At 42.4% G+C, this 11,082-nt stretch overlaps 1 protein-coding gene across 1 annotated transcript; it reads left to right on the top strand.

Annotated features, from left to right (window-relative positions):
* Nucleotides 1-11: 11 nt before the first annotated feature.
* Nucleotides 12-8,936, top strand: EIF1AX (eukaryotic translation initiation factor 1A, X-linked). The gene is made up of 7 exons (XM_010571265.1): nt 12-73; nt 1,016-1,099; nt 2,882-2,985; nt 4,658-4,708; nt 5,656-5,737; nt 5,846-5,937; nt 7,578-8,936. Exons 1-7 carry the CDS (start codon nt 58-60, stop codon nt 7,581-7,583), a joined length of 435 nt encoding a protein of 144 aa, XP_010569567.1. The 5' UTR covers nt 12-57; the 3' UTR covers nt 7,584-8,936.
* The last annotated feature ends 2,146 nt before the right edge of the window (nt 8,937-11,082 follow it).

Raw genomic sequence — 11,082 nt, 5'->3', positions numbered from 1 at the left:
GGGAGCCGCCCGCAGCCCCCCCCGCAGCCCCTTCCCCGCGGCGGAGCCCCCGGCGCCATGCCCAAGAATAAAGGTGACGCGCCCTCCCCTCCGCTGGGCCTTCTCCGGGCCCGGCCCGGCCCTTTCGCCGGAGCGGGAGTGAGGTAGGCCGGGCGCGGCCCGGCCCGGGAGGCCCCGCCGCCGTGCGCGGCCTGGTTGCCGTGGGCGGGGCGGAGCGGAGCGGAGGAGCCTTCCCGCTTCGTTCCGATCCGTTCCGCCGGTGGGTCCGCCGTGCCGGCTCCCCCCTCCCCGCTCCCGGCCCCCCCCGGGCGCGGATCCCGGCCTGGCCCGGCCCTCCACCCCTCGCCCCGGTCGTGCGCGGCGCGGCGGCGTGTGGGAGGCCTCTGGGGCCCGGGTGGGCGGCTGGGAACGGGTGCTGCTGCCTTTCCCCGCTGCTGAGGGGAGGAGTGGGAGGACGGGAACGGCGGCCTTTTAACGGGGGACGGATGGCGGGGGGGTACGATCGGCCTTCGTGGGTTTTCACGAAGAGCTCTTCATCCTGCTGCCACGTGTGGGCCTTCTCAAAAAGGGCATCTTCGCTCGGGGCGTAAGCTGTCCTCTGAGTACCGCGGGGGTTTCGGCACCTTCCAGAAGCCCTCGAGTGGTTCTTCCGCTCCTCGACGGTTACCCGCGTCGGGCTATCCCACCATTATTTATGAGGTGTTTGGTGGCAGCGGTCACAAAAACTGAAAATGGCGATCTTGCACAAATCCTCCTTGGAGGCTGCTGTCACTCCAGAGCAACCAGGACGTCTTGAATAGCAGAGGCTCTAATCCTTTAATTACTACGTTACTACCCGGTTAAAAATTTAAGAGCTAAGAATGTTAAAAGCCAGCAAAAACTCTAGATCTGGATAGGCTACTCGGAGCAGCCATATAGAGAACAAGCACTGAAACCCCCAGAAGTCTGATTATTTCGTTTGCTGTATTCAGAGATAGTAACACGTGCTCTTCTTCCCCCCCCCCTTTTAATTTAGGCAAAGGAGGTAAAAATAGGCGACGAGGTAAGAATGAGAATGAATCAGAAAAAAGAGAACTGGTGTTCAAGGAAGACGGGCAAGGTGAGTTTTTAACTATAGTATGGCAATACCATTGTTCTCAGTCAGATACTGTAAGCAACGTGCGTTGGAAGTTGATACACAAAGACGACTTTTGGATGTCTGAGAAATACAAAGTTGTTGTGGAATAAAGAGGTATGCTTACTAGGGTCATATTTGAATTCTAAATGACATATTGAGTGTAGGAGGAAGACGTTAGGAGAAGGGAAATTTTAAATAGCTTCACCACTTCAGAATGAAGCTTGCCTCTTCTTGACCTTATTGTGATGCCGTATGTAATACAGAATGTATGTGAGCATTCTGTAGAAGTCCCTTGAGTAGCTCTGCATGCAGGTCTGTAAGCAGCTAGTGTAGCTGGCGCAGTTCAGCGTTGCCAGTAGTTGTTTGGTGTCTCTTGGATGCACAGCCCCGCTTTCTGTTCTATACCAACTGTAACGTTTCTTGGATCCTTCGACGAGCTCTCCGAAGTCACTGACCTGGCAGAACAGTACATCTCGCTGTTCTTCCACCATCCACTGACGGTTTGGTTGAACTGGCTCCTGGGTTGGGGCAATTATTAGAACAGGGCCAATAGGTACGATCCTTCCTTGGACGTTGTCAGGTAAAGTAAGGCACGAGAGTGGCTCCGCTGGAGGGCGATGACTAGGATTCCCCTCTCCACTGCCTTTTGGGGACAGTGAGCTCACCTCCCTTTTGCCTTACCCCGTCTTGTGTGCCACTCACTTGTGGTTGCTCACATACGTGCAAGTACTTGCCTAGTGACCAATTAATTAGTTGGTTTGTTAGAAATACAGGAAAAGTACTGACTTAAGTCACTGGAAGTGACCACTGAACTCATTTTTTTAACCTCCTTCTGGTATTCTGTGACAGCTGTAAGCAAAAACAGGAGTTGATTTTGATGCACCTATAAAACCTAAAATCCTTTTCGACCCCCAAGCAAAATCGACTTAATGAAACGTTGTTCTCAGTTATTAATAGTCTCATGTGGTTTGTTGGACTGACTTGTGCTAAGGAAAGATTTTAGAATGTTGAAATACCTGGCTAATTGAGAATAATTTTTTTTTTCCTGGCAAGTATAGGGGGAGGGTCAGATAATGTTATAATTCTTAAGAAGCTTTATTTTTTTTAGTTGAATGGTAATACGTTATGCTGCAAACTTTAATAGCGTGTGTGTGTGTGAAGTACTTCAGTAGTGATTTCTGGAACTCGGTGAGGGAAGGAGATTAAGTACACGGTGAGAGATTGAGGGTGGGTGTTGGAGAGAAGCTTCATAGTTTTCAGCTGAAGCCCGGTACTTGCATTTCAGACAGTTTCTGAGAACACCAGAACGTGTCCTTTCAAGAACAGCGTTGGTTTTTTTCCACAGAGCCTCTGCAGAAGGGGTTCAGAGTATCAGTGGGGTGTACAGGATGTGCCGCCTTCCCCTCTTCCCTCAGTGATAGCGTGAGATTTTGTCAGTTAGGGCAGGTGCTGTGATGCTGTCATAAACTTTCAAACTCTGAGTGTGACTCGATAGCTCTAAAAATTACCTGTAGTAAGCATTTCAGAGGGAACCAACGCGTGGCTGCAGCCACAAATGAGCAGGGTTTGAAAATGTTAACATCAACAATGATGCGAAAACTGTGATACCTTCAGCAGCCCCTGTGGCTGATGGAAGCTCTTCTCAGCTGTTCGTGTTTGATAAAATGTTACAGCAAATTTTGGTTACAGTGGCAAAATTTATTGGGTTGCTTCATGAAGCTGTATTTGTTTAGAAGTTCTGCTATGTGTTACCCTCTCTTTCAGAATATGCCCAGGTCATCAAGATGTTAGGCAATGGAAGACTGGAGGCATTATGTTTTGATGGTGTGAAGAGGTTATGTCATATTAGAGGGAAACTAAGAAAAAAGGTAATTCTGAAGCATTGCAATAGAGAACAGTGGCATTATGCATGATATGTAGTTGTAAACATTTACATATGTAGCTCGTTACAAAAGTTAATATTTCTACTATACTTAATACCTTAAACTTCTTTTTTGATAGTAAACTAATTTGTTCTTCTGTTTGTATTGCCTGCACAAAAACAGGCAGTCTTTGGCTTTTGTGTGAAGCTTGTAGTTGAAGGGCTGCCTTCGGACGTGTATATTTCAGGGGAGATTTTTTTTTTTGGCTGCTTATGAAATGCTAACTTTTCATATTCTAGAAAGTTATATATATTTATATATATGAAATGTTAAAAGGCTCCCTAACTGTAGATGGGGAACTTGATGACTATGTGGAAAATCAGCATGTTCTATCTGGGACTAGATCAGTACTTAGCTTAGCAGGAGAACTTCTTTTAACATCGACAGCTGGCATAGGAAAATAAAGGTGTAAAAAGAGTTGTCCAAAGCTACCTTTTTTTGTATGCTATTTCCTCAAACCAGTAAGAGTCAGGGTTTGATGCCCCATTTATCCTGATCTGGGGAGGAACTGAATAATTACCATCATCTCACTGGGTGACTTACCTGAAAATAGTTCAACAAGGGCAGTTTGGGAAGGTTTCTTTATAGGTCCCCGCAGGCACCTCAGATGCCATCATTTCATTGTCCACTTCATCGGTTCCCAAGGTACTTTTGTGCAAAGCTGATCTGCACAAGTTTGTCCCTTCAGGGAAGTCAGGTGTGTGTGTTTGCATTCTTAACTTTGCCGTCTTTGGATGGTGTGCCCCCTTGCCCTTGTCAGATGTTACAGCTTTTTAACCTGTGCTGGCGTACGGTATGGAGGAGGTCCTCTCAGGTAGTCTGTTCCCAACAAAAACAGACGTTCACTATGTTCACTCTGGATCGTTCCACCTGTCTCTTTTTGGAGACCAGTGAACGCACGTATCTTGGTATCAGTGTGAGCCCTGCCAGCTACCTGCAATACACTGCAATAAGCTGTTGAAGGTAATGGAGAACCTACATTGATAAATGCTAGGTGCTGCAGAATTAATATCTTGCTACAGAAAGCATTACTTATCTATGTGTCTAAAAGAAAGGAAATCTCAACTGAAATAGATTTCATCTGCAAAAAAATCAAGCTGATGTGGGGTAGGACTCTCTCGTGCATTTAAATCAGCAAGTCCTGCTTTGCAGGCTTCTGGCTTTGGCTTGACAGATTAGCATAGCCAGTTACTAGAAAGAACTCCACTCATTTTCTTGTGCTCTTCACTGTGCTTGTCCATCACTCCTTTCATGGAGTTTTTTCTTTTGGTTTTTGCCCTTGTGGAGCTCAGTTCACAGGCTGGTGTCTTGATGCATTATTTCTGTTTTCTCAGAAGTTGTGGCTTAATAACCACCTTGTCGGCTAGAAGACCTGCAAAGAAGCTTGATTTACCTTAGTAATAGCTCCGTAACATGTGAAATAATATGAGTATTTATGACCTTGGATTTGCTGTTAAAATATGAAGTTGGGTGTTTCCAGTTTACTGGTTAGAAAGTGAAAATGGTGGCTGTAGTGAAATATTTCATGTCTCTCAGGAAACCTAAATGCGCTGTTTGACTCTTGTGTTATACAGCAAAAGTTGAATTCCTGCAACATAACATACATTTTCTCTTTCAGGTTTGGATAAATACATCTGATATTATATTGGTTGGCTTAAGAGACTATCAGGTAAAAATTAAGTGTAATTTGCCAGGGAAGAATATCTTACAAACAGCTTTCTTTAGTGTTAAATTGCACCAGGCATCATAAGGAAATTCCCGTCTAACTTTCTTTGAATTTGTGTTTAGTTATGCTAAATCATGGCTTTTAGTTTCCTTGTATTACAGAAAGATTGTCATGAGTAGATGACAAATCCTGGTTCAACTTGTTGTTCTAAATTGCACCCTGAGACGCTCTGAGTGAAGGTGATTATTGGCATCACACCTGACTTTTTTTTGCCAGGTGTAGCTGTTTGATGCTTAGATCCTGTGATATAAGGGAGATTTGGTAATCAGTTTTGGAGCCATGAGGTTTAGGCTTTTACCTTAAGAGGCCAATTGATCAGTGATTAGTTTCTACTTAAATTTCTAAAAATGGAGTAGCATAATTTTACCTAATGTAAAGGTTAATGGAAAACAGTTGTCAAATTTTCATTAGGTAAATGATTTTTCATGAATGTTAGCCTTGTGTCATCAGTTGTTTGAAGATGGATTCTGCTTCTGAAATGTACATTAGAGTTGTAAAACACTTAAGATACTGTCTTATAATACTGTATATATTAAACTACTTAAAACTAGGAAGTTTTGACACTTTCTGACTGACCACCAAACACCTCACTATGTCCATTCTCTGAAGAAAGATTAATTTCAAAGGCATGAAACTGAACTTTTCAAATTACTTATAATAGGAGAAAATTAAGTTATCACCCAGAAGAAATGAAGATATTCTACAAATGAGCATTTTTTACTTCACGTTTAAAGGAACAGGAGGGAAGGAGGAACAAGATACTCTTCCACAAATAATATAGGTGTTACTCTTCCACAAATAATATAGGTGTTGCTAGTCTGCAGAGGTTAATAGGGAGGGGTTTTTTTTCTTCATAGATGACTAATAAATTCTAATAAATTCTTATTTAGGATAACAAGGCTGATGTTATTCTAAAGTACAATGCAGATGAAGCCAGAAGTCTGAAAGCGTATGGGGAGCTTCCAGAACATGGTAAGAATATTTTCGCTTCAAACTGGAAGTTCATATTGGGCAAGAACATTCAGTCGTATCTTGGCTTGGTGTGAGTGCACTCCTTAACTTCTCTAAATTCCTTTTTAGCTAAAATCAATGAAACAGACACATTTGGTCCTGGAGACGATGACGAAATCCAGTTTGATGATATTGGAGATGATGATGAAGATATTGATGACGTAAGTAGTAAACTTATATTTTGTATCATATGCTTGAAGCGGTCATCTTTGGCAATAAGCTGTTTTTCCTTGTTTTAGAGCAAGTAAAATAATACATTGATGTTCAGAATAGCTCACGTTCTCAGGGACTGCTTCAGAGCAGTGTGGACATACACACGCCAGCTTTCTGTTGTCTGTTCTGTCCTACAATCATCCTCTAGTTGACCTCTAAGCAAATAGCATGCTTAGCGTCATACTATTAAAACATACATGGAGAGCAGTCATCTCCTTACCCTTAGGATGCCTAAAAGAAAATCAAAGTCGTTTGACCCCAAAGACCTAGAGTTACGTAGCAGTGTCCTTTCAAACGATTGTGTGTGTGTGTACGTATCAACATGTGCGCGAGGAGTTGCAGTTACGTCGACGGCTACAAGGGTGGATGCAGCTGGGTTTGTTCCCATTGAAGGAACTGAATGTAGCCCTCAGTACCGCGCTCTGAAGCATAAGCTCCTTACAACAAGCTCGTGATGGAAAGCAAAGTAGATGATACGGGAAGGTTTAGCAGGATAGCAGGATTTCCTTGCGTCCCCTGCACAGCAGGCCAGAAAGACCTTTCGGAGAGCAGGCACAAAGGCTGGTGGGTCAGCTCCTGTGCCAGGTAGGGCAGCTGTGGCCAGCTCGGTGGAGGCAGGGTGAGCCGTAAACTGCTGATGCGAACTACGTTGGAGACCAACTGCTGGAACAGGTCACAGGTTCTGTAGGTGTTTTGGCAGGTTGCATGAACATGGGTGGGTTTCACCTTTCTGATTCCTCTGCAGTTGTAACAACCTCACTATCTAATAACTACAGAAAGAACAGAGGGGTTTGTGGTTTTAAAAAAACAAAGGCTTTAAGTCTCCATTTTTGTTTACATAAAAAGCTGCATCGTAGTGGTTACTGAAGTTAACTGTAATCCTGAATTTACAGATTGTCACAATCAGTTGTGTTACTGCTCACCACAAAGCCGTAGTAACTGATCATGCACACTCTTAAATTGTTGTAGTAAAACTGTTGTAATTCAAATTATACAGTAAATTGCAGAAGTAGAATCTGTTGTGACATGTTTTTTAAGATGATGCGCTTTATTTTGCAGTTGAGAGATCAGTGTGTGCAGGGTCAACAGGCTGAGAGGATAAGTAGTAACTTACCAAGTTAACTTAATTGGATAGACTGTTCTAAGTATATTATTATGTTTTAATTCTTCATCTTTTTAGTCCTCTCTCTCTGAGCTGGTAATATGACTAGTTCTCTTTAAATGCTTACCTTATTGTGACTTTTTTGAGGTTCTCAACATACGATGCATTAGATCAAATATTTTAAAAATATCAAAATCTTGATGAATTTTTCTTCAGATTCTTGCAAATTGCACTCTGGACCTGTCAGTGGTTGAGCTTACTGAAGATTTAGGTTACTGGCGCTAGAAACAGTTTCTAGTACTGCATACTTTTAATAATGAAGCTATTGTAAGACATCAAAGTGATAAGTAGCTGTAGGAATATTGAAATAAGAAAATTTGCAAACTAATGGATCTCTACTGAGTTTGGGAAGTCTCCTGTTGAAAAATAGCTTCAAGACGGAGTGGCTTGATGAAAAATACATGGTGTGGTGTTTTTGCTTTTCAGATCTAATTTGGAGCAGAGGTTTACATTCCGACTTTTTTCCTCCAAGGATTGTTCTACATTGATATTTCGATTATTTTTTGGGTGAAGTCCCTTTCTTTTAAGAAGACTGAAAATTCTGGTAAAGAGTGTAGTTTGTTACATCAAAAGGATTTATTTTCAATGTTTGTTTTAAAGTATTTATATTTCTTTAGAAATGGATAATGCTGGATTATCGCAAAGGTTCAGTGAAACGCCACAAATATTTTGTCTCTTCACCAATTAGAGCTTTTACCTCTGGATGTAAGCGAGATACAGTGACATGGGCTGTAAAAGGACTGCATTTTTCCCTCTTCTGCTTTCATCACTACAATTCCAGTTAAACTTGTATTTTGAAATAAAAATTGTTTACCCTGTAATTATCATGGATTTTGATTAACTACAAATACCCAGTTCAGATTAGTATCAAATCATACTATGCAGTGTCTGTCCTTATTATACCCCTTGCCTTGATGTTAACTTTAAAAAGATTTTGATAATATAAAAGGAAGGCAGAAGTCTGCATTGAAATTCATAATGCATGATGAATCTGCTTTTCATGTCTAGTAGCATGCTGCTATTTTTATACTGATTTTGATAATTAAAAACACTCATTATTGCAAAGATGTAAATTTGCCACCGTGGAGGGGTAGGGGAGAAGTAAAGATAAAAAGTAAGCAGCATCTCAAATTTGCAGTTGTTGAAAACTGTCTTGTATGCATAGCGCTTGTGTGTGGCAAGTACAGTAGTCAGGCTGTAGTTGCAGAAGTGGAACACTGGGTGGCACCCAACTTAACAGGGATACGTGGCCGCAGTTGGGTTTGTACTGAAAAATACGTAAAATAGGTTTTCCCCAAAGTGAATGCTTAACATTCTTGATATGATAAACATGTAGAATATTTTTACATTATAGCAAAGGTTATGTTAAGAGTAGAGTTTTATTTTAACCTTGAATTCCATACATTGTAAGGTACAACATTAAAGCTTATGTGAACTTTGAATAACAATATAAATGAGAAAATAAATTTGTGTCAAACGTAGGGAAAGAATCTTTTCATCCAGAATAAATCACTGAAACTATTGGGAAGACTCTTTTCCACCCTCAGACTGGAGGAGTCAGTTAAGAAGCTGAATAAAGATTAACATCACCATGCAAATATTATTTTGTGGTAGCCTTAGTTTCTTTGTCTTCAATTATGTATTTAACAACTCTGAAAGCAGGTTAATGGAAAACTTCCTTTTGTGCCATAAAAATTTGATTCTTGACACTTGTATTGGTTATACAGTCTTTTTGGTATGATGTAAAGTGACTACCCTAATAGATAAAAACAAAATGGCTTTAAATATGGAGTGGCCTCATTGCTTTACATGATTTTTAAGGAGGAGTTCTGCTCTAGATTTGAACTTCCAGAGCTTTTGCGAAAATGTCTTCTCTTTTACTTTTTTTCTGTCATTATAGTGTCTGTTTTCCTTACGTGGATCTGGTATCTTATTCTAGGGATAACGTTTTCTTAATACTAAGTAATTGTGCCAAATGCTTCATGGGTTTTAAATATTTGTTGTAAAAACTCAGGAAAAGATACTACCAATACAGCATTCTTACTCCACTGATCTTAAGGTATATGAATTCACTGTCTCTGTATGCCTATAAGGTTCGATTTTTGAAGCACTATAATTGCTGTAATGTTTCAGGATAAAGTTTATAAACCGTTCCCTAGCTCATTGGGTTCCTCAGCATATTAAGCAGACTGTGAGCAGCTCTACAAAGGGTGAAAGCTCTCAAAACGGATCTTGAGGTCCAAGTGCAGGAGGTGTCTGTTCTTTCAGCTGTGCTAGCAGAAAGGTTAATGATTAAATTACAATGAATGTTTGCTAGAGATGCAGGTATTATGGAAATTATATTTGCCAAAACCAGTCTTGTGCATGTGGGAAAAATATGAAGTGCACGGTCAAGGGTAAGGAGAAATACAAATGAATACACTGCTGTTGTAAGGAACTTACTTCACTGTACTGGAGCTCTCCAGTATAACAGAGCCTTCAACTGTGGGACGAAGACAAAACTCCGATCCTGCAGAATTGGTTATGGTTTGCCCCTGAGGTTCCTTCCAATCTTTATTGCTCCCAGGTTCATGTCTGGCTCAGCCCAAACTCTGTGGAGTTTTTGAGGAAATTTCCTATTTAAATACTAGTTTCTTATTAACCCTCCAGCTCGACACCTTCTGGCTTCTATTTACGTGCTAGGCTGCGTTGCCTTCCTTGAATACACTTCATCCCCTTGTGTCTCTGTCCGCTGCTACAGCTCCTTTCATAGCCCAGTCTAGGCAGCTTTATTGCTGAGAAGCTTCTTTGGGGCGGGGGGGGAAAGGGCTTGCAGAAATAGCTCTCTTGTCTGTATCCCCCCGCAAAGAACAGCGGCAGATCAGCAGCTGCCAGGTAGAGGACTGCATGATTGCCGACTGTAAAGCTGTGAAAGGCGCCCCATCTATAAGAGTATTTTCTAGATAAATTTTTAATAATTCTTGTTTAACTTTGGGAACTGCTGCTGGCTTTTTACCCATAGCGTAAAATTGAAAGTAGGGATTCAAAAAATTAATTTCCTGCAGCTAAAGTGTAAACTTTGTGTTCTCTAAGATGTTTCCCACTTAGAGGTCTTCTCTGTGGTCAAAACTTTGAAACGTGATTTTTGTTCATTGTTCCAAATCGTCACCTTATAACAGGGGCAGCTGCGCATGTGGTTGGACAGCCCTAATGCTTTTCCACCCTAACCCTTAGCAGATACAGTCCAGGCGCACCACTTGAAAAAAAGTATGTGGCTTAAAAAAAAAAAAAAAAAAAGGCAAAAACGTCTCTTCTCCTTGTGTGAGAAGAGGAGGAGCCGGTGACCCAGGACTGTCGAGCTCTGTGCCGTTTACTTGTTACTGCTGATGGGTTACGTCATGCGATGGTGCGCCATGTGTGCTCGTATGCACGTATGTGGTGCTATGTGGTAGTGCCGTACATCGATGCGATACATGCCGTACATACGTACAGTACCATATATATGCACCCGTGTGCAGTAATCAGCCTGGCGGAGGTTAGGCTGTCGCGTTACGGGTCGCTCCGTAACCTAAGCGATGTCACGAATGAAGCGAGCAGACGACCGAGGGCGGCGGGATGCTCGGCGCGGTACCCGGCTGTGCTCCTCACCAGGTTTTCGTGACGCGCAGAGGGGCCCGTGGCACGAGCGAAGGCTGAGGCTGCTGCTCCCGAGACCCTCTGGTCGGGGGGGACGTCCTCTTTTCAGGTGAGTCGGGGTGTCGGCTGGGACTGCTGTTGAGCAAGCTCCAGTCTAAGCCGTAATTATTTGCTGGTCTTGAACACGAGCGTCGTGGGGCTTGGCTACCTGTGTCGTGCGGTTCCCGAGAGGAGTCAAGCCTGGCTTTTCTTCAGACGCCACGCTGTCCTACAGATAGGTTGACCACTTCACAGAAGCGAGGACTGGAAAGTTAAA

This window comes from Haliaeetus leucocephalus, unplaced genomic scaffold (genome assembly GCF_000737465.1).
Source record: "Haliaeetus leucocephalus isolate CR32 unplaced genomic scaffold, Haliaeetus_leucocephalus-4.0 Scaffold317, whole genome shotgun sequence".
Taxonomy (NCBI): domain Eukaryota; kingdom Metazoa; phylum Chordata; class Aves; order Accipitriformes; family Accipitridae; genus Haliaeetus; species Haliaeetus leucocephalus.
This window is presented reverse-complemented; position numbering and strand designations above follow the sequence as displayed.